Source organism: Myotis yumanensis, unplaced genomic scaffold, assembly GCF_028538775.1.
Source record: "Myotis yumanensis isolate MYYU_CA2020_CCGP unplaced genomic scaffold, mMyoYum1.0.hap1 SCAF_8, whole genome shotgun sequence".
NCBI classification, from domain to species: domain Eukaryota; kingdom Metazoa; phylum Chordata; class Mammalia; order Chiroptera; family Vespertilionidae; genus Myotis; species Myotis yumanensis.
In genome coordinates, this window is record NW_027223759.1 from 84,917,510 (window position 1) to 84,941,989 (window position 24,480).

The window sequence follows — 24,480 nt, forward strand, 5'->3', positions numbered from 1 at the left end:
CCTAAGTACACAGAACATTTTGGTGGTTGCTAGATGGGAGGGGGTTTGAGGGATGGGTGCAAAAGGGAAAGAGATTAAGATATGCAAATTACCAGTTATAAAAACAGTCACTAGGATATAAGGTACAGAATAGGGAATCCTCTATAATAAAAGCCTAATAGCTAAGTGTTCAGTCGTCCAGTTGGCTGTTCAACCAATCAGAGCGTAATATGCTAATGATATGCTAAGGCCGCTCAACCACTCTCTATGACATGTACTGACCACAAGGAGGCAGACACTCGACTGGTCGACCAGTTGCTACGACGCTGACACCAGAGGGCAAAAGGTCCGACCAGTAGGTTAGCTTGCTGCTGTGGTCCAACCAATCAGGACTGAGCGAGATGGGCCGGACACGCCCTGGAACCCTCCCACGGTCCCTCCCTGGCTGGCCAACCTCCCGCATCCCTCTCCTGTCCTGGTTGTGCACCGGTGGGATCCCTCAGTCTAGCCTGTGCCCTCTCGCAATCTGGGACCCCTTGGGGAATGTCAGAGAGCTGGTTTCAGCCTGACGGCGGAACAACCAGTCACTATGACGTGCACTGTCCACTAGGCGGCAGATGCTTAATGCAGGAGCTACCCCCTGGTGGTCAATGCACTCCCACAAGGGGAGTGCCGCTCATCCCAAACCTGGGCCCACGGCTGGTGAGTGCAGCAGCGGTGGCGGGAGCCTCTCCCCCCTCTGCAGTAGCACTAAGGATGTTCAACTGATGGCTCCCAGACTGCAAGAGGGCGCAGGCCAGGCTGAAGGACCCCTCCCCCTTCCGCGAGTGCCCGAATTTCGTGCACCAGGCCTCTAGTGTAGTCAGTAATATTTTAATTATATATGGTGTAAGATGAGCACTAGTTTTCTGGTGATCATTTCATAAGTTAAAGATTATGTTGTGCAACTGAAACAAATATATTATGGTATGTCAGCTATAATTGCAAAATTAAAAATTATAAAAAATATAACATGCCTGATATTAATCATTTCTAATAAAATTTCATTTTAAACTTATATTTTATTGAAAATAAGAATTTTATCTCAGATATATCACAGTAACTTGGTATAGGAAATTTTGGCATGGCAAACTGTGGTATATTGACTAAATACAGGTAGTGGTATAATCTCAATGCCATTTGTATGCATAAAAAATTAGAGAGCTTATAGTATTTGTTTTCAAGATGCAACAGAGTTACTATAAGCAATTTCACTCCTAGATATGTTTCCAAGAGAATTGAGAACATGTCCACACACAAAAATTAGTACTGAGATGTTCATTGCATTATTCATAGTAGCTAAAATGTGGGGTCAGTGCAAATATTCATTAAATAATGAATGGATGAACCAAAAGTGTATATTTATACAGTGGAATATTATTCAGCAATAAAAAGGAATTCCGTATTACTTTACACCTAGTAGGAGGGCTGTAATTAAAAAGACAAGAACAAGTATTGATGAGGATGCAAAGAAATTGAAATCCTCATACATAGATGGTGGGAATTTTAAAAGCTGTAGCCATTCTGGAAATAAACTTAATTCAAAATTTAAATGTAGTGTTACCATTTACCAAACAATACTATTCCTAGGCATATTCCTGAGAGAATTGAGACATGTATTTATAAAAAAACTTGTATACAAATGTTCATAGCAGTATATTGTTATTTTTAATATATTTTATTTATTTATTTGTTTATTTATTTATTTATTTATTTCTACAGAGAGGAAGGGAGAGGGATAGAGAGTTAGAAACATCAATGAGAGAGAAACATCGATCAGCTGCCTCCTGCACACCCCCTACTGGGGATGTGCCCATAACCAAGGTACATGCCCTTGACTGGAATCGAACCTAGGACCCTTCGGTCCGCAGGCTGACGCTCTATCCACTGAGCCAAACCGGTTAGGGCCATAGCAGTATTATTATGATAGCCAAAAGATAGAAACAACCCAATGCCGCTATAAAAGTACTGTAACATGCTACAACATGGATGAACTTTAAAAACTATACAGTAGTGCCTCCTTATTCGTGGTTTTGCTTTTAATGATTTCAGTTCCCTGCAGTTTTAAAATACTAAATGGAAAATTGCAGAAATAAACAATTCATAAGTTTTAAGTTGCTCACCATTCTCAGTTGCATGATGAAATCTCATACCATCTCACCCAGGACATGAATCATGCTTTTGTACAGCACATCCATGCTGTATACATTACCCACCTGTTAGTCCTTAGTAGTTCCTCATGGCTTGATTATTCAGGATCACCTGAAGTTGGGGTATCCTCCTCATACATCATCAGAAGGTCAGAAGTAGCCTAATTTTACATCACAATGCCTATATCATTCACCTCACTTTATCTCAACATGTAGGCATTGAATTATCTGACATGATCACCAGAAAAAGGGTGAGTACTATACAATAAGATTTTTTGAGAGATTACATTCATGTAACTTTCATTACAGAATATTGTTTTAATTGTTTTATTTTATTATTATTATTACTTTTTTACTGTGCATAATTTACCAATTAAACTTTATCATTGCCTTGGCCGGCATGTCTCAGTGGATAGTGTCAGCCGTGCACCAAAGGCTCTCGTGTTATATTCCTGGTCAAGAGCATGTACCTGGTTTGCAGGTTCAATCCCTGGCCCTGATCGGGTTGCATGTGGGAGGCAACCGATTGATGTGTGTCTGCCACATTAATGTCTCTCTCCCCCTATCTCCATCCCTCCCTTTCACTCTCTCTAAAATCAATAGGAAAAAATCTTTGGGTGAGGATTAACAAAAAAATAAATAGACTTTATTATAGACTAGAGGCCCAGTGCATGAAATTCATGCACATGGCGTTGGTAGATCCCTAAGCCTGGCCTGCGCCCTCTCGCAGTTTGGGACCCCTCTGGGGATGTCCACCTGCTGAGGAGGCGGAAGAGGCTCCCACCATCACCGCTGCTCTTGCCAGCCGTGAGCCCGGATTCTGGCTGCACAGCGCTCCCTCTTTGCGTTGAGAGTCTGCCCCCTGGTGGTCAGTGCAAGTTATAGCAACTGGTTGCTGTTGGGTCAATTTGCATATTTGGGTTTTATTATATAGAATATATATATAGGAAAGAACATAGTACATGTAGGAGGCTCAGTATTATCTATAGATTCAGGCATCCAGTGTGATCTTGGAACTTATCCCCTGTGGATTAAGGGGGTTGCCTACTGTAAAAGTGAAAAAAAAAGATCACCTATGGTATGTTTGTATTCATATGAATGTCCCAAGCAGGCAAATTTATAGAGACAGTAAGTAGATTAGTACTTGCTAGAGCCTGTTGGTAGTGCAGTATTGGGACTGACTGCTAATAGAAATGGGATTTATTTTGGGGATGATGCAAATATTCTGACATTTAGTGTTGATGGTTGTACAACGTAATAAAATGCACTGAAGTGTACACTTTAAAATAGTAAATTTTATATTGTGTGAAATATATCAAGATGCTGTATAAAACAATACTTGGTCTATAGTGATATGCATTTTATAGTTTGATAAATATTGCCAAGTTGTCCTACATTGAGGTGGTATAATTTATATTCTCAGAAGCTATGTATGAGTGCTGTTTTCCTCACATTCTTGCCATTGTGGTTTGTCATTAAAAGTTTTAATCTTTGCCAGTATTACTATTGAAAAATGATAACCTAATGTAGACTATTATATTTCTCTAATTATAATCAAGATTGAGTATCTTTTCATGTACTGAAAAGTCGTTTATATTTCCTTTCCCATAATCTTTCCATTCTTACCTATTGTCTGTTTTTTTATTAGTGTTGGTTTTTTTTCTTATTGATTTGTAGAACAGTTTTATATGTTATCTTTTTTCCCTACGTTGTTTTTCTTTCGACATAATGGTGTGTCTTTATTATGAGCACTATCTTCACTGTGTAATAGTGCCCATTATAGCATTGCTCCATCTTCTTTCAAGCCAAAATCCTAAGTCCTATCTCAATGACATCATTGATGAGGTCTCTTCAGTTTTCTGGTGCTTATCATTGTACTCCTTCTAAGCTGTGTCAGCTTAACACATCTATTTGTAAATGTGTTTGTATATCTGATATTAGAATATTTTTGAGGGGAATGAAATGAGGAAGGAGGGTTTGAATATAATCATTGATCCCAAATTTTGATTTTAGACAAGTATTAAAATGAAAGTAATTTATTACTTTTTTCTCTAACATGTGAAAAACAAAATCAGTAGATTAATACATAGATGTGTGCCCTGGCCAGTGTGGCTTGGTTGGTTGGAGCATTGTCCCGTACACCAAAAGGTAGCAGGCATATACCCAGGTTGCGTGTGCAATCTCTGATCATGGCTCATGGGGGAGACAAATGATCAATGTTTCTCTCTCACATTGATGTTTCTCTCTCCCTCCCTTCTCTCTAAAAATTATTAAAAATGTATTTTCTGTGAGGATTTTTAAAAAAAGTATTATGAGAGAATTTAATGTTCCTTGCCTGTTTTTGGAAAATAAGTAAATAGGAGCTTTGTGACATACTTTTAATAGGGTGGTCAGTGAAGACCTTTCTGAGGAGGTAGCATTTAAACACGGACACAGTTGAAAGGAGTCAGCCATGGGGAATCTGGAGAAGGACATTCTGTGCATTAAGGAAACATGGAATTGGAAGCTGTAAGATGGCATCTTTGAGTAGCAGAAAGGAGGCATTATGGCTGGAGCTTAGTAAATTGGGGTAGAAGAGGTAAAGAGACAATGCTAAGTGCTTTGGACCTTGCACTGAGAAATTATCAAGAGTATTAAGCAAAGGGGTAACATTATGCTTGAGAAGACTACTTTGGCTTCTAGATGGAGGATGAAGAAGATGGTAAGAAAAGAAACAGGGACAGTAATTAAGAGGCTGTGGCCAGAGCCATACCAGAAATAAGGATGGTGGCAGACTAGATGGAGAAGAATTCTTAAATTCTAGGTATGGTTTAAAGGTAGAGTCAGCCCAGCATGGCTCAGTGGTTGAGCATTGACCTATGAACCAGGAGGTCAGGGTTCGATTTCCTGTTAGAGTTACCTGCCTGGGTTTCGGGCAGCTGATAAATGATTCTCTCTCATTATTGATGTTTCTATCCCTCTCTCCCTCTCCCTTCCTCTCTGAAATCAATAAAAAATATTAAAAAAAAAACAACAAAGGTAGAATCTGCTGGATTTTATTTGTTGGGTGTTAGGGATAGTGAAAAGAAAAGATACAGATTATCCCAGGCAAATGTTACTAAAATCTATTTAAGTACTCTTCATGGAATCAAGTATGGGATGTAAGGATTATAAATAATTATACATAAGCTTATATTTGTGTAGTGCTTTGAAAATACTGCCACATCTATAACCTCATTTTGGGTTCTTTAATTTTTTTAATTGAAACTTGTTGGCAGTTCAGATACAGTGGGGCCTTGACTTACAAGTTTAATTCGTTCCGAGACCGAGCTCGTTAAGGAGCTCGTTAACTCAAATTACTCTATCAACTCAATGCAAAAAATCGGCCGAGAGACAGCTGATATCTCAAAAAACTCTTTAGTCGGGATACTCGTAAGTCAAGGCCCCACTGTATTTTCTGAGTTCAGTTCATTTTTCTAAAATAGATCTTAACCGGCATTCAGAAGTATTGAGACTACTTAAAATTCTCATACACAAAAGGCAATCCTTCCCAAAACTAAACATTATCCTTTTCAAAATTAGTGTGGTTTTTTTGGGGGGGTGGGGGTGGGGGGAGGAGGTGTAATTTATTTTTTAAGGAATGGAGTAGAAGTTGCAAAATTTTTCTTAATTTTTTAAATGTTCCAGACTGTTACATAATACAGTTAAATTAACAATTCACATTAGATTGCAGTGATTATTAAACATTTTTACTTTTGGAATAGAGGTTATTGCACACTGTATAATTTGATGTAAGATTAAAATAAAAATCTTAAAGCTACCACATATATATATTCAGTACTTTCTAGTGTAATTTTGTTATATATGATATGAAAATCTGCAAATTAATGACTTTTTCCCTACCAGGCCTTTTCAAAAATTCAGTTTTTAGTATTAATCTTTAAATAGAACAGATTTCCATGAATCAGTGTATTAGTTCCTCAAGGAAAAATGAAATCAATCTTTATTTATTTTTCAGAGGTGGCTGGATCCAAACAAACCAATAAGGAAGCAGTTAAAGAGTGAGCATATATATTTACTTCATGTTTTGTAAGTGTACTTTATAAAGATGCAGGATTAATATAATCTGATTAATTAGAACTGCTTTTATTAATTCTAGGAGGATCTCCTTACAGTTTGAACTTCAGAGTCAAATTTTTTGTAAGTGACCCCAACAAGTTACAAGAAGAATATACAAGGTGAGTTTATGGAGCATATTTTTCTTAAAAATATTTTCAAAACTATTATAAAATTATAAAATTAATTAGGCAAAAATAGATTGCCATGCCATAATTCTGAGTTTACTAGCAGCACACAGAATAGGTCATAGATGTTTCAAGAAAACAGTTTACTTCCCTCCTTTATGACAGGTAATGCTTTAGGACAGTGGTCGGCAAACTGTGGTTTGCAAGCCACATGTGGCTCTTTGGCCCCTTGAGTGTGGCTCTTCCACAAAATATTACTTCTGCGCATGGGCCATGTTATGCCCAGAGTTTGGGGTCCCCAATAATCCACGACCAGGGAGCCTTTTCCGATGCAAAGGCAAAGGGTCTTTTATTCAAGCCCGGGACTTGGTCCCCCTCCTGCCTCCATTATTGGATGCAAGAGAGAGCCCCGAGTTCTAAGAGAACAAAGAATTTATAGGGCTTGGGTCAGGGGGTGGGGGCTCACTCGGACCACTGATTTGGCCGATTCTGGTTGGTTGAGTGATGGCTGGGGGCTAATGACGCAAGGGTAGGGTGCAGCTAGGGTCTGGTTACACAAAGACAGGAGGTGGCTAGCATACTTTTGTCCTTGGGCTAGTTTCCTTGCGTTCCTATTGGCTGAGATAAGGGCTGGCTGAGCAACTGATACATTCTATGGCTTCTGCTTGAAGAGGAGTTAGGAACACGGTTATCAGCCCCGTTCTGTCCTTTCATTCCCCCCTTGTCTTGGAACTTCTGGCTCAATCATGAGACGGATTGTACTATCAACTGAACTACTTTTATACACTTCTTGACAAATTGGGCTAGTCTGTTAATAATGCAAGGGCCGAAAGTCAACAGCATCAGGAGGATTATAAGGGGTCCGCCGAGGTCTGCTGTCTTCTTGAGGGTGATCTGCAGCAGGTGTGTCTGGTTAGAGGTCACCTTCCAGTCAGGCTCCCTGCTGTCCTGGGCACAAGGAGCTGGGCTTGTGACCTGGCAGATAAACTATAACAAATGGCCCGGTGGAAGGGAAAGAAACCATTTTAGTTTTAACAACCTTTATTGAAATAGGATTTTTCTTTTTAAAACTCCTCTATGGCTATCAAAAAGCCAAATCAATATTAATTTATTTACTGTATTCAATTTGGCCTGATATTTGCATAAACATAACAAGAATGGTAACTGACTACCTTTGCTGGAATTTCATGACTGAATCTTAACGTGCCCCGTAGGGCCAGGAAGCTAAGCCATTCAGTCACCATCAGGCCTGCCTGCAGTATCTGCTGCGTTAGGTGAATCCCTCACCTGTAGCAACTCCACCTGAGCCCACGCTCTAGGCTTTAAGCCCATCTCAGTAGCCCTCCTACTCGTTGCGGCCCAGAGTGAGTGGGGGTTCCGCAGGGATGCAGAGGCATCCTTATTGCTCCCCTTCTACTCTTACCAACCGCCAGTGATGGTAGGGCATGGGCCTGACGCTCCAGCGCCAGCCATCTTCAGGGCTCCCAAGCAGGATACCAGGCTTTTCCTGTGGCACTCTTATTGGCTTTAAGTCTTAAGAGCTTAGACAGGTTTCTTTAAAACATGACATTCCAGTCAAAGTTTCCGGTTAATAAAATTACTATTGAAAACCGGTCTTATTGATTTTATGCAAAGAAATGTATTACCATGATTTATTAAGCATTGCCAGATTTCAGAGGAATTATATAAGGAGAAAAACATACTGATTTGCTCTAAGATTTTCTGATTTTTCTTGTTAGTCCTTTTAACGTTTCTCTTCTTTCTAAATTTCATACTTTCGGATTAGCCTTTAAACCTTCTTTTATGTTCTTTAAAAATGCACAACCATGCCTCAGACCTTTCATTCCAAATAGGCTTTTCCCAGCTCTCTACAGCCGAGGTTTGTACTATCCCTGACAGTACAGGCTGCCAACTGTTAGCTGTCTTTTAATAGAGACCAAAACCTGATGGGTATTCTTCTTTGCCCAGTTGGGCACCTGCCCTCTTGGCAGCCAGACACCCTCTACTCTTGGGGTTCACCCCACACAGTCCCCTTCCAGGATAGCCAATATACATTCAAACCTGCAAGAGAATTAAAGGTTAATATAATATATCAATACAATGAAACATAATATTGGCATCATGGCCGCTTCAGGCAGCCAAATCCTCCGCTATTAAACATGAGATATGGCAGGGCTATACAAACATTTTAGGGAGGTGACTAAAGTCCACTCTTTGACCTTTCTATATAAGGTAAAATTGTCCTTGTCTTTCTGAAGCCATGTCTATGAAGATGCAGGCATCATCTGAGTCTATTATACAATTTTCTGCAGGTATAGTCCTTTTCAAGTTGGGGTGAGTCCTGGGGTCGTGAACTTCTTTACCCACATTGAGTCCCCAGGCTAGAAAGGATGTACAGAGTCCGAGGTGGCACTGGCAGGGCATCTTGAACAAGCCTATGCGTGGCTTGTAATTTCTGTAAGAGATCACGTCCAAGTAAGGTGTACAGGCATTCTGGCATGACTAGAAACGAATGAGTTACTGTGTTCTTTCTGAGGTCCACAGTCCTCTTTGATGTCCAAGGAAAAAGGCAGTTTGTCCGGTGGCTTTTAGAACTGGTGTCTTCTTAGATGTTACTGGTCCCATTGGCTCTGTCAAGACTGAATAGGCTGCTCCAGAATACACCAGGAAACTAACCGGGGGTTTTATTTATCTACAAATATTTATACCTAAGTAGACATATAAATATTAAATAAACATCCACATTTATACCTTTTCAGTGAACAAGTACTTTTACAGTCTTGGGAATTTTGGCAGATAACAGGAACACTGCCCAAGTCCCCTGATGAAGGCCTGACAAGAACAGATGTGGAGGCCTTTGGCTGGGGGATATAAAGTCTTCATTCTTCCTCTCTCGGCACTGCTAAGGACAGGATTATTGGAGAGGTCTCTTCACCTAGGCAAGGCTGTGCTGAGCCATCTGGGGCAAAAGTGGTTTCTGCTTCCATTAGAGGGACCAGGTCAACTGGTAAATAATAGGAATTCATGAACCACCTGATGGCCGCCTAACTGACATTGGTGGGGGCAGCAGAACCGTCTGCAGCTGTGGTACCGGTAGCTTCAATAGTGGTGACTTCCTGTCCTGAGAGGGGAGCTACCTTCTGAGTAACTACCGAGTGCTCTGCCGCTGTATCAATCATAAAGTTCACAGTCTGGCCCCGGATCTTCATTTTGACCATCGGCTCATGGGGGCCCAGTTGGAAAAAGCCCAGTCTGTCCTAGTCAGAGTCAGCTGTTGCCAGTCCAAGGAGGTCTGCCTCAGGTGGCTCTGGCCAATAGCGGCTGGGTGGTTTGAATGGCCTTGCCAGCTTCTTCTGGCCTGCTTCTGCCCTGCCTGCCTCTTTACTTCTGCTACTAAACTTTACTCTGTTCCTTCTTACACACGCAGAACTGGACCCAAGGCAGCGAGGTTTGAGCAATTTTAAAATTCCTTAATATACATTTTATCATTCATGTTGCAGGGAGGGACCGGGTTGGCTCCTCCTGAATAAAAGAATTAATCAAAATAAGGCTTATTTTCTAACTTCATTTGTCCCTGGGTGTGGACAACAAATGACACTAATCAGATTGACATAAACGATTTAACCTTTGTTTAGGGAGGCAAATGCAAAGCATTTGCTCCCAGCTTACTGGTCTATCATGCATTTAATTTTCTTAAAATGTATTCTGGCATAGGAGAAAGTTGTTTTGTTGTACACAGGTAGTTTAACCCCTATATAACTGGGCTTGGACCTTTGCCCAGCAAACTGCAGTCTATAAGTTCAATATGCAGCCTCCAGTTCTTCTAACCCAACGAGGTTTCGGCCAGTTTCTGAGTCAGACTTCTCCTCTCTTGGAGAATTTCAAAGTCCTGATGGCTCCCAGGTCCAGGGAGAGTGCCCTTTTGTTAACCTTTAGGGCCCTGCTTTTTTTTTTGGCCTTTCTACCAGTTCCCTTTGTGGCAGAGCAGCAACCAGGCCTTTTTCAAGGGAGTGCACTTGAAGGGGATATCAGCCCCTCCTGTGAGCCAGCTGTTCCACCTAGGGTCTCCCGGGCCCGGCCAGAGCATCCTCCAGCAAATCCCGGAAGCCACTGCCCTTTCACAGTGGTATGGACTCAAGCAGGGGATTCACTGGATGTAGCCTGCAGCGAAGCGCTTGCTGGCTTCTGCCTGCAGCTGCTCGCACCCACAAACCCTGCCCCGCAGCACCCACAGCACCGTCAGCTCCAGCACCTCGGTGTTCTCCAGCTTAGCCTGCACCTGCGCTGGCGGGAGCGCCAGGTGGGTAGGGAGGTGAGGCCAGGCTATGTCCTGACCCCTGTCCACTCGCTCAGCATCCCCTGGGCCCGCCAGCCTCACCTCGGTGCCCACCAGCAGCTGCCGTAGCTCCTGTAGGCTCTCGTTGGTCCTCGCACGCGCCGCTTCTTCTCCACCAGGGGCTTCAGGGCCTTGCAGGCAGCTCAGGCATTCAGCCCCCCTATTCTTTGACCTAGCTCTCCGGGGCTGAGTCTGCCTGGCAGACAGTTCTAAATCACCAGGGTAGCTGCGGATTTTAATACATTTTAAATGTAGTTTTACTCTTAAGATATATCTAGATCTTTTGTGATAAAACTAAGAACAGGTATCGGTCTGATTCAGCATTGGAGGGGTTAAAAGAATAAACCAGGGCAGAGAATGACTGTGCTTACAGTTATTTTTTTGTGACCTTGAAGTTCATTGATAAGACCTGTTAGGTTTGCAGCCAGCAGCATAACTGCCAACCCCTCCACCCTCCAGTTCAGTTGTTTGTCTCCCTTTAAACAGTGAGAGTTTTGAAGAAAACCACAGACTGCTCCTATAGCAGCCCTCCAAGTAACTTTCACTTCACACAGACTAGTAATGAGCAGCCAAAATAGACAAAACACTTGTATTCACACTCTCTTAGTAGACTAGCCCAGACTGGAGCTGAGCAGATAAACAAAACAATGCCCAACTCCCCAGACGGGCGTGGGGGCACTCCTGGCACCCATGTCCCAGAACAGAATTTTCGACCAACTTTTTGGTGAGAACCTACCGGAGGAGTTAAGACTGCATCCAGTCCCCCATCTCGGTAGCAAATTGGCTAGTCCCACACAAACAAACAGCTGTCCACTCATGCTTCCTCAATGTTTCAGCATTCATTCCAATTCTACAATCTCTGTTGTACCCCTTTAAAATTTTTTTAACATGTAATTAAGAACAGCAGGTTTACTTTGTCCCGACCTCATGATGATCGGGGACGAGAGACAGACAAGGGAGGGGGTGACCCGTTTTCACAGATCCTCACTCAGATGCCCGCCTGACCAAAGTTGTGAAGCCACACAAAGGAAAGGAGAGGGCAGGCTCCCTCCCTCCACATTCATACACTTTGACCAGACATTCATTCAGCAAAGGCATTTAGCTACCACAATACACAGTTTTTCCCAATTCAATCAGAACCTTAAACTTTTAGCTGGCAAGTCAAATATTCAGCATTTCTCAATCAGTAACATTTTTAAGAATAAACTTCAAAAATGCAAGACATAAGTTTTTTTATCATTCGAATTCAGTGAGCTTCAAGGTCCCAAGTTCCCAGCGGTTCTGGAAAACCACACCTGAGGCTGGCAAGCAGGTTTGGCCCAGCTCTTGACTTTAAAACAACCATAATGCTTAAAGGAGTAGTTTGAGTCTGTCCCATAACGTCCGTCCCGTGAGTCCACAAAATTAGACAAAAGAACACAGACAACAGACAAACAAAGACAACTAAGAACAGCCTTCCGACCCTGCGGAAGAAAAATTGGGCGATGGCCGTGTGCCAACCAGCGGGAGTGACCCGCCTCGTCCCAGAGATACAGAGGTTTGAGGGGAATGCACTCCCCTCGTGAGGGGTTTTCACACCCCTCCAGATGGAGGGCCAAGGCGTCCCCTGACTCCTCCTGCCTGAGACCCGCGAGTGCGTCTACTTAGATCTTATCAGGCACAGATTACAGAAGCGAACTCGTACAGAACAGAACAGAGGACACACAGACACTTACCGCGGTTAGCAGACCCTCCGGAGTGGGGTCCCTTGTGGGAATTGGGGATCCCGGGACGAGCCCCCAAATGTTATGCCCAGAGTTCGGGGTCCCCAATAATCCACGACCAGGGAGCCTTTTCCGATGCAAAGGCAAAGGGTCTTTTATTCAAGCCCGGGACTTGGTCCCCCTCCTGCCTCCATTATTGGATGCAAGAGAGAGCCCCGAGTTCTAAGAGAACAAAGAATTTATAGGGCTTGGGTCAGGGGGTGGGGGCTCACTCGGACCACTGATTTGGCCGATTCTGGTTGGTTGAGTGATGGCCGGGGGCTAATGACGCAAGGGTAGGGTGCAGCTAGGGTCTGGTTACACAAAGACAGGAGGTGGCTAGCATACTTTTGTCCTTGGGCTAGTTTCCTTGCGTTCCTATTGGCTGAGATAAGGGCTGGCTGAGCAACTGATACATTCTATGGCTTCTGCTTGAAGAGGAGTTAGGAACACGGTTATCAGCCCCATTCTGTCCTTTCAGGCCACGAAGTTTCAATCGCACTGTACATGCGTGCCCGCACGTGGTATTTTGTGAAAGAGCCACACTCAATGGGCCAAAGAGCCGCATGTGGCTCGAGAGCCGCAGTTTGCTGACCACTGCTTTAGGAGATTGGAACCCCAGGGCCACCCCATCCAGCCACAAGAAGCCTCCTGAGCTACATAAATATTAAGATTTTCCAGTGAAAACTGGTTAAGCTGCTTTGCTGTAACTAATTGAAGTAATCAGATACTGCTTCATTTTAAGCAGTGCTATATATTGAGAATTGTGCCTGCTTTTCCCCTTATAAAAATATTTGACCCTTGAAAAACATGGAGGTTAGGCACATCGACCACCTTTGCAGTCAAAATCTGTGAATAACTTAAGTTGTCCTCCATATTAGCTGATTCCCACCTGCAGATTGAAAATACAAGAATGGCCCAGATGAGTATTTTGATAGTATATTAATGTTAGATAACTGTTTAAGGTATAAGTAGTGAGGAATAATCACAGTGTAGTAACTGTCATTATTAAAATAACCTTAAGAACCCTGGCCAGTGTGGCTCGGTTGGTTGGGTATGGTCCTGTGCATTGAAAGGTTGCCAGTTCCATTTCCGGTCAGCCCACATGCTTGGGTTGCAGACTTGATTCTTGGTAAGGGGGTGTATAGGAGGCAGCCAATCAGTGTTCCACTCTCACATTGATGTTTCTCCCTTTCTTTCCCTTCCTCTCTCTCTAAAAAATCAATTTAAAAAATCTTTAAGTAACCTGAAGGATAACCATGTGTGTTGCTTGAAAGATAATTAGTAACTCACTAGTAGCCCTGCGCATGAATTCGTGCGCCAGTAGCTCTCTGCGGGGCCTGGCCGCTCCGTGCCCACTGCCCAGAGGCCCATCTGCAGCTGGGCGCAGAATGCTTGCCTTGTCGCCGGGGCGATGATGCAAGCATCATCGCCCCGGCGACAAGGCAAGCATTCCACCAGGCCGCTCATGCTGCCCACTCTCAGCGGCCGCCCCCCCAGGACTGGGGGACTCCATCGGGGCTGAGGACTGTGCGCTGCCATCTTGTGGCTATGGGTGCCGCCATCTTTGTGATGGAGTGACAGTTAATTTCCATATTGCCCTTTATTAGATAGGGTTAGCAAAATAAGACAGAATAAATATTAACATATTATACCTTCCATAAAAGATATAAGAATATAGGTCAGTGACTATATTCACAATTATTCTAAAAGTTAGGTGCCAAATTTAAAATCTGTACCTAAAGTTACCTATAGATATTAATGTATTGGTTATCCTTTAGAATACTAAGGTGAAGTAGAACAACAAAAGAATATATTAAAGACATTTCCCTGCCAATCCTCAGGTGTTTCTGAAGTAGAGTTTTCAGTAGATAAAGTAAGAAAAATTAGATTCACATCCTTTAGAGTCCTTTTCTATGTGTTTGTTGTTGGGGGAGTGGGGACAGTAGGTTACCTTTTTTATAACAGGAGAATTCTAGAATATAGGCTCTGGATTAGGTAGTTCAAACTAATAGTATCCAAGTTAATTTATCTTGAAAAGCAAAATTGTGTTATATGAATACCCTTTAGTTTAATACTGTTGCTCTTAGATTTTGTTGTTGTTGTTAATTAAAATAACAAGATTTTTAGTATAGTAAAACCTATTCTTGGATGAGAAGCTACACTGAATTAATGAAAATTGTGATTTGTAAAGTATTTTTAAATGCATTTTATTGTTCCCTGGTACATATAACTTGAAATCAAGTAGCAAAGTATTCTATAATACAGGGTGTGCCCAAATAATGTATACACACTTTAACAGCTGGTAGCTCAGTTGATGTTTCTTTCTGTGGAAGCAAGTTCCTCCTTGATCCTTCTTGAGGAGCACAGTTCCTTGGACACAAGGTATTAAACGGAGAAGACAAGACACATGGTAGGCATATAGGAGAGACTTTATTGTACACCCAAGTAGCCATTGCTAACAAGGAGCCATCAGACAAAACAGTTCTTCAAAGTAGCCAAAGCAGCCATGCACCAGCTGGTCAGTAACACATCTTTATGCGAACTCAGACAAAAGAGGCTTCTTGCCAAATAGTGACATCAATATTTGGGTTATAGAAAAGTATGCCTGCGCATGTGTACAGTAAAACTGCTGTGTCATTGCCTTTGCACGAGTGTATGGCAAATTGGCCTTGAACATCCAGTGTACTCTGGTTAGGGTTCCCACACTTTCTCTTCAGATTTAACCCATTGAAATTAATAATTATTCAAAATATGTATGCATTTTTTCAGAACATCCTGTATGTTTTAGTAATCAGATTTTTAAATGTGTAATAAATATTTGTAATTAAAAGATCAATAAATTTAAATTGGATTTCTAATATATTTAATGTTTATTGAGTTTGTTAACATAAGCAATTAAAATATTGTCAATTATAACTATATTCATAATTTACTCAAAAACCTGTCTTTGACTTTCTTTTTTATTTTATTTTATTTTTTTATTTTTTTAAATATATTTTATTGATTTTTTTACAGAGAGGAAGGGAGAGAGATAGAGAGTTAGAAACATCGATGAGAGAGAAACATCGATCAGCTGCCTCCTGCACATCTCCTACTGGGGATGTGCCCGCAACCCAGATACATGCCCTTGACCGGAATCCAACCTGGGACCTTTCAGTCCGCAGGCCGACGCTCTATCCACTGAGCCAAACCGGTTTCGGCTGTCTTTGACTTTCTTAACAAAACTTGAATGTGTTGATTTTTGTATAGCTTTTTTGAAGATATAATCAAGGAATAAGTGTGTCTCACTGATAATTAAATCAAAACATATTCCTGAAGTAGAAGAAAGTAAAATCAAATTTTATAGTAATCGAGGAAGTATTTACTCAGTCCATCAGTCTAGAAAATTATCTTTGTTTTCACTAGAAATAATACATTATTTCAAAAATCCTTTATAATGGATTTGTAATGTTATAACTGGCACTATTTGGTAATTGGGGTAAGTGGCTAGTTTTTACTTTATTACCGTAGTGTACATTGTGCATCAGTGAATCTCTACACTGATTACAAATTAGAATCACTTAGGGTAGCTCTTGCTTTGGCCACACCCCCTGGGTACTATGATTTAATAGGTCTCAGATGGGACCTGTGCATAAGCATTACAAGCTTCCCAGGTGACTCAAATATTCCACTAGGTTTAAGAAATACTCCTTTAAAACTTTAGTGCTTAGGTAGCTTTAATGCGATGGTCCGGATTAGTAATAAGACACCTTTGGGGCCACAGTTGCTAATTGTAAGGACTACTACAGTGATGGCAAACCTTTTGAGCTCGGCGTGTCAGCATTTTGAAAAACCCTAACTTAACTCTGGTGCCATGTCACATATAGAAATTTTTTGATATTTGCAACCATAGTAAAACAAAGATTTATATTTTTGATATTTATTTTATATATTTAAATGCCATTTAACAAAGAAAAATCAACCAAAAAAATGAGTTTGTGTGTCACCTCTGTCACGCGTGTCATAGGTTCACCATCACTGGACTAGTATAAGCCCCACAAAACAGGAAATCAGCTATACCTCCTTACCTTGGGATTCCATTTTAGGTTAGTGGTAAAAAAAAAAAAAAAAAAAGAATGGACTTACAGAGCTTCCAAATGAAACATAATTTACTTTTGCTGGCATCATTGGAATTGGAGTTTTCCCAGGAGTTGAGAGAATACAAATGACATCATTTTTCATACCTTTTTAGAGCATGATAAGTGTTTAATTCATGGTATTCATTATTGTCTGCATTAGAAAAGTTTCGTTATTTTTACAGCTTGTAAAGGTGGTTATCTATACTTACCTCAGTCATTATTAATCTGTTTTAAAGGTCTTGATTGTCTTTCAAAATCAGGCTTGTATTTTCTGTTTAGGGCCCCTGAGGTACATATCCTAGGCTGTGATTCTACTTTCTTTTTACAAATAGAGAAACAAGACCCAGCCAAATTTTAAGTAACTTGCCAAAGATTATAGGCTGGCTTACTTTAGGACTTATAGTTTTGATTTAGCTTATTCTGGTTTCCATTCTGTCAGTCTTTAATGATTAGTATGTAAATAAAATTCAGCAAGCACATAGGTATTATTTGTGTAGTATTCAGAATATTATGTCAAGGATATACATGACCTTTCAATCCTAACTATAAGATTGTTTCCACCAGGAACCTTTAACTTTTTTTTTTTTCATCCTCATCTAAGGATGTTTCCCATTGAATTTTTAGAAAATGTGGAAGGGGGTGATGAGAGGGAGGGGAAAAAAAGGAGAGGGAGGAAAGCATCGATTGGTTACCTCCCGCTCTTGCCCCAATTAGGTGATCAAACCTGCAACTGCAACTGAGGTATTGCCCTTGACCAAGAATTGAACCAAGGGTTGACATTCTAACCACTGAGCAACCGGCCAGACCAGGGACCTTTAACTTTTAATTATGAAACTAAGATGGCTGGATAGAAATATGTTGTCTTAGATTGAGTAAGCAATAATATTTGTAATATTATGTATTAAGCCTCAGAGAATTTATTAATATTCTAGAGACCCGGTGCATGAAATTTGTGAGTGGAGGGAGGTCCCTCAGCCTGGCCTTCACCCTCTCCAATCTGGGACCCTTTGGGGGATGTCCACCTGTTGGTTTAGGCCCGATCCCTGTGGGCCTAAACCAACAGTGGACATTCCTCTCACAATCTGGGACTGCTGGCTCCTAACCACTCGCCTGCCTGATTGCCCACTGATTGCCCACTCCCCTGCTGGCCTGATTGACACTTGACTGTTCCCCTGCCAGCCTGATCACCCCCAACTTCCCTCCCCTGCCTGCCCAATCGCCCCCAACTGCCCTCCCCTGCCAGCCCGATCATCCCCAACAGCCCTCGCCTACCGGCTATCTTGTGGCGGCCATCTTGTGATGACATTGCACGTGACGCTATGTAGGCTTTTATTATATAAGATGAAGCCAAGATATTTGTATCAGCTCTTTTAAAAAAAATTACAATCAATACCTAATTTTCTGAAACCTTAATTACATTCTTTGGTAATTTGAATGGTCGTGGAACTCTTTAATGACTTTATTCAAACAAAATTTTTAATGATTTTTTAACTCTTGGAGTATGTATCCTCTTTTTAGTGCGGTGAAGTAAAAGTCTGTAAATTCCTTATTTAAACATTTAAAGCCACAAATTTTGGTCTTCTACCAATATTATACAGCACAGGTGGTTTTGCCCAAGCATTGATACATCTGTGCGGGAATGACTTCACCCACTAGCAGGGACAGGACAGTGCCATCTTGTAAGCAACCCTAGTATTCTTGTTATAGGATACTTATTTATTTTTTTTAAGGAAATTGGGTACTTGGCAATTCTAATATTAGATCAGTTGTAGGTAAAGGAACTTATGTGGGTTTTTTGTTTTTATTTAATCAAAGAGAGGTTTCTTAACTCATATGAAGAGGGAAAGGTGCTTTTCTGAAGTCAGTAGCTTCTTGCTGCCATAAGATAATCAGCACACAGGCCTGTTCTTGAAGTTGGCTTCCCATCTGAGCAGAAAGAATGATTTTCTTCTACTGGTCTCTAGTGCATTGTTACTGTCAGCTCTCCTATGTCTGCTGTGCTTCCCAGCATACTTTCTGCATACACCAATCCTTAGAGTATTTCTCTCTAATCTTCTCCCTAGGTCATGTAACTCTTAACAAGCGTTAGGAGTTTTATAATGGATCTAGTGGAAACAGTACAGTTGCAGTACAAAATTTCATTTATCAAACAATTTTAAAACTTGGATTCATGAATTTATGAAAGCTTATTTTTAAAATATCTTGTGTTAATATGTACATTATTGAAGTAAATATGTAAATATTTAAATTTTTATTTGTTAATATAAGTATATAGTTTTTAATATCTAAATGCTATAATTCCAATAAATGCTAACTATCTTTTTTTTTTTTAAGGTACCAGTATTTTTTGCAAATTAAACAAGACATTCTTACTGGAAGGTGGGCTATTATACATTTTTAGTAATAAGTTTAAGAATACTCTTAGTTCTATATTAAGAAATTCAAGACCTTTGCAAAATATTGAAAAAAGGTTACATATAACATTAATTCCTTTCATCAAATAAGTTCATTACTTAATAGTTAAAATATAAGTCAACATGGAAATTTCAAGTGTAACTAGTATATTATAAATTATCATGCTTTTGAAATCATTGTGTGTAACTTTGGGCTATGTATTTTCTGTTTTGTTTTATTAGATTGCCCTGTCCTTATAATACGGCTGCCCTTTTGGCTTCATTTGCTGTTCAGTGTAAGTATCAGCCCAGGATTTTATTTTTTATTGATTTTTCGAGATGGAGGAAGGGGGAGAGAGAGAGATACATTGATCAGTTGCCTCCCATACTCACCCCAATCGGGGATGGAACTCATAACCCAGGCATGTGCCCATACTGGGAATCGAACTTATGACCTTCAGGTGCTCTGTACAAAGCTCCAACCAACTTAGCCACACCGGCCAGGGCCGGCAAATAACATATAATTACACTAGAGGCCTGGTGCACGAATTCGTGCACTGGTGGGGTCCAATCGGCCCACCCCAATGGGGGCCGATTCGGGGTGGGGCCAGCCAGGGCAAGGGGCCTCAATTGTTCCAGTCATTCCGGTCATCTGCTATCTGGTCGCTGGACTTTTATTTTATAGGATTAGCTTAGCCATAACAAAATATCATAAATTTGTGTGGCTTTAACAACAGAAATGTATCTCTCACAGTTCTGGAAGCTAGAATTTGGGGTCAGGGTACTAGCATAGCATCGTCCCATACACCAGAATCGGTGAATCGATTGCCAGTCAGGGCACATGCCCAGGTTGCAGATTCAATACCCAGTCCAGTGAGTGCAGGAAACAACCGAATAATGTTTCTTTCTCTCTCCCTTCTTCTCTCTGAGATCTATTAAAATGAATGATAAAAAATGTTCTGTAAGTATGGTTTTAACAGGAAGGACATTAGTGATCTATGAAGTGAAAAACTCGTTATAACACATATATACAGCATGACCCCATTTTTCAAAGAAATATTTATTGATTTCAGAGGAAGGGAGAGGGAGAGAGAGAGAGAAACATCAGTGATGAGAGTCATTGATCAGCTGCCTCCTGCACGCCCCCTACTGGGGATCTAGCCCGAAACCTGACTAGGAATCAGATCGTGACCTCCTGATTCATGGGTCGATGCTCAACCACTGAGCCCCACCAGCCGGGTCCCATTTTTATCAATACCAGGCACATGAGGTACATTGGCAAGATCTCACTCCTAGATGAAAGTCTGAAATTGCCCAAACTCCTTTGCAACTAGGTTTCTGGATATGAATTCGTTTCTGCCGATTGGATGCACTTGCACAATATTTTGAAGGCAGAAGTAGGGCAGAGGCATCTTCCTGCAGTTTGGGCTGTTTGCTGCTGGTGATCATGTTTGCAGAGATGTGGAGGTTTTCTACAGCAGAATCCAGGCTGTGCACAGGCAGTTGTGACAGAGGCAGTGTCCATTGACCTGTTTTGTGGGAGCTAGGGGGCACTTGTGGGGCTGGGGGCACTTGCGGTGGCAGCAGTTTCCTGATACTCGGGTCACAGCTGCTCCAGAGTGTCCTAGTATTCAGTTGTGTCTGAGGGGGCAGCTCCTCCCTCTGAGCAGGGAATCTTTCCTGGGGGCCCAGCCTAATACCCACTCCTCCAGTTTTCTGATGATTTCCCAAGCACCAATTCACTGTGCTAAATTCTTTCCTGCCTAATATAGCAAAGATCTAAAAACATTTTGGATCCTCTACTTCTAACGAAAACAATGCTGCACAGGGTCAGGTATGAGAAGTGGGTGAGGTGTTGCAGAAGGCTCCCTTCTTTGAGACTCAGCTTCTTCTGTAGAACGGAGACCAAAGGTTATCTGTTCATATTTACTGAAGACTGTGGCAGCTGTGTTTCCCGAAAATGGCAACAACATTTCCCATTTCTCCTGTGGCCTTGCCACTTTCCGCTATGTCTTCTCTCTTGAAGCAGGGCTGACATCTGATGCACTGGTAGCCAGTACAGTGATTCCCCACAGAATTCCAAGGCCAAGGCTGAAAAGGCATTGGGGCTGCAGCCCCACCCACTCTGCCAGGGTTTCCAGCTCGGGCCCCGCCCACGCCGCTCGGGGCTCTGGCTGGCACTGAGCATTGCCCTCCTGGCTCTCTTCCCCTCCGGTTGGCAGCCAAGCGCCTCACTGCACACCATGACCCACCTGCTGGTGCTGCTCGGCCCAGCAGGCGGGGTAAGAGCCCACGTTGGGCCTTGCGCCTCCTGGTTCCTATGTGCTGCCGCCCCGTGGCCCCTATTCCTGCCGCTGCTCAGACCGGGGCCAGACGCCTGGGTGCTGTGCTCGCCCTGCGGGGACTTCTGTGGTCACCAGGAAAGCCTCCCCACCCCATCCCTGATTCCGGCACCCTAATCCCAGGTTCACTTCCACCAAAGGAGAACTTTGCCCGTGCGGCTGCCTGAGACTGAGCACCTCCAAGGTCCCTGGACTCCATATTTCTGCCAGCCAAGGCAGTTGGCCGGCTGGCCCTGCCCTGATCAGGGTATTGGGGGCGATCTGGCCCAGATCAGGCTGGTTGGCTGCCACAGTGCGTATCATAGCCACCGGATGTTCTGGTTGTCCTGGTCATGCCGCTGTAATGGTCGCTGGGTTTTTATATATATAGACTAGTGGCCCAATGCACGAAATTCATGCACAGGAGGGGGGTTCCCTCAGCCCAGCCTGCATCCTCTTCTATCGGGGACCCCTTGGGGGATGTCCGACCCCCGATTTAGGCCTGATCCCTGTGGGGCCTAAACTGGCGGTCGGACATCCCTCTCGTAATCTGGGACTGCTGGATCCTAACCGCTCACTTGCCTGACCACCCCTAACTGCCTCTGCCTGCTTGCCTGATATCCTCTAACTGCCCTCCCCTGCCAACCTGATCTCGCCCCCAACTGCCCTCCACTACTGGCCTGATCTCACCCCTAACTGCCTCTGCCTGCCTGATCATCCGCAATGGCCCTCCCCTGCCGGCCTGATCTCGCCCCCAGCTGTCCTACCCTGCCGGCCTGATCACCCCTAACGGCCTCTGCCTCAGCCACCACCACCATAGCTTTGTCTGGAAGGAAGTGGGATATCTGGAAGATGTCCGGTTGAACTGGTCTAATTACAATATTACCCTTTTAGTGGTATAGATACATTATATAGGATAGGATTGCTTAAATGGGGTGGGGGGGGGGGAGCCTTTTTCATTAGGAGGAGATGCTCTTGGCAGACAAAAATACATAATCCCTATATCTGGACTGATAGCGAGCCATATGCATTATACTGCCAAACTGGTCATTAAAAAATTGAACTTTTTTCTTACCTTACACCAAACAGCTGTTGCCCTTAAAACCCCTCCTTAGCCCCCACCTTAGGTTCTGCCTTCACAGTTCACCCAGATTAGGTTCTGATTGGTCAGTTTCTATGCCAGTCAGCATCAAAAGCTCCGCCTCCTAGGCAGCCATTGGCTCCTCACACTTTACCCAGATTTGGTTCTGATTGGTCAGTTTCTATGACAATTAGCATCTCCGGGCCTATCAACAGACCTGATCAGAGAGGTGGGGCTGATCTGCAGAGGTCCAAGAGAAAGAGAGGCGTGGATGCTGGCCAAGCTCGGAGTGAGAGAGAGGCAACTGCTGATCAACAACTGCCACGGAGACTACGGATCAATCCCTGCTTTCCTCTCCAGTCCTCTCTTCGGGACTGATCCACAGCCCCCTCGGCAGTCAGTGCTGTGTCGGGGTGCCTACAGCGGCGGCAGTCAGTGCTGGGTCCCCATGGCAACCCAGCACTGACTTCTGGTCGGTCGAGCCTTTGATCATTTTGGATGTTACGGGCCCTGGGTTTTCATATATTAAGATGGTCTGTATTAAGAGTACATTGCATTTAATGTATAAGTTCTTTAGACATAAGTTGCTGTGCAGAAGTGACTGCAGAGGAAATGTAATGACACTTCCAGTTAGTTAGCAATTACTTCAATTCCAGAAAAAAATTCTCAAGGTGTTTTAAATCTAGAAGAATGTTATATGTATTGTTATAACTTGTTTAAATGGTAACAGTAGAAATACAAATATTTTACTCCCAGAAATATAATGTAATTCATGACTTTGCTGATTTGGCTATAAACATTAAAAAATGTGTTTATTAAAGTGAATATTTTTCTTTCATTTATTAGCTGAATTTGGAGACTACAACCAGTCAGAAAACTTGCCAGGCTACCTCTCAGATTATTCTTTCATTCCTAATCAACCTCAAGAGTTTGAAAAAGAAATTGCAAAATTACATCAGCAACATACGTAAGGATTTATTTACTTTTCTGCTTATTTGGTAAATTTTTTTGGCGGGTTAATCTTCACCCGAGGATATTTTTAGAAAGAGTGGAAGGAAGAGGGAGACAGAGAGAGAAACATCGATGTGAGAGAGAGAGATGTCGATTGCTTGCATACCACACAAGCCCTGACTGGGTCAGGGTTTGAGCCTTTGACTGAAATTGAATCCGAGACCCAGTGCCCTAACCATTGAGCAACCAGCTAAGGTGGTAAATTTCTTAATGGCATCTTTTCTAGAGAAATGTTTTAAACTTTTTTAATATAATTGCTATATTTACTTTATGTAGAACAGTTACTATTATATAAAATAGTATAATTGTTATAAAGAAATATAGCTGATCAATTTAAAAGAAAAACCATTGCTTATTTCATGTGAGACTTGTTTTCATTTTTACTAAGAACTATAAAGGTATATGTAAACAGAAATTTATTTGCTATTATATAAAACTAGCGGCCCGGTGCACAAAAATTTGTGCTCTCAGGGGGGTCCCTCTGCCCAGCCTGTGTCTTCTCACAGTCTGGGACCCCTCAGGGAATGTCCACCTGCTGGCTTAGGCCCGCTTCCCGGGGGATCGGACTAAGCTGGCAGTCAGACATTCCTCTGGCAGCCCGGGATCCCTCAGGGGATGTCCACTTGCCAGCGGGGAGCAGGCCTAAGCTGCAGTTGGACATCCTTAGCACTGCTGAGGAGGCAGGAGAGGCTCCCGCCACCACCACTGTGCTGGCAGCCATCAGCCTGGCTTGTGGCTGAGCAGAGCTCCCCCTGTGGGAGTGCACTGACCACCAGGGGGCAGCTCCTGCATTGAGCATCTGCCCCCTGGTGGTCAGTGTGTGTCATGGTGCCCAGTCATTCCCAGTCATTCTTCTATTAGGGTCAATTTGCATATTACTCTTTTATTATATAGAATTGCTAGTTTTCATTATATAAACTTTTTTTTAACCTTCACCTGAGGATATTTTTTCCAGTGCTGTTCAGAGATAGTGGAAAGGAGGGAGGGAGGAAAAAATACATTGATTTGAGACACATCAACTGGTCGCATGCACCCTGACAGGGAGTGGAGAGCGAACCCACAATCCAGGCATATGCCCTTGACC

At 42.6% G+C, this 24,480-nt stretch overlaps 1 protein-coding gene across 6 annotated transcripts in view; it reads left to right on the forward strand.

The window, feature by feature from the left end:
* Window positions 1-24,480, forward strand: part of PTPN4 (protein tyrosine phosphatase non-receptor type 4) — a 220,165-nt gene that overhangs the window by 60,806 nt on the left and 134,879 nt on the right. For 5 of the 6 annotated variants that reach the window (XM_070423142.1, XM_070423143.1, XM_070423137.1 and 2 more), the window contains 5 exons: window positions 6,166-6,208; window positions 6,286-6,385; window positions 18,925-18,969; window positions 19,227-19,279; window positions 23,232-23,352. In XM_070423142.1, the coding sequence (XP_070279243.1) occupies window positions 6,166-6,208; window positions 6,286-6,385; window positions 18,925-18,969; window positions 19,227-19,279; window positions 23,232-23,352 (362 nt within the window). The remainder of the gene's footprint in view (window positions 1-6,165; window positions 6,209-6,285; window positions 6,386-18,924; window positions 18,970-19,226; window positions 19,280-23,231; window positions 23,353-24,480) is intronic. The other variant, XM_070423139.1, reaches the window with a different exon arrangement.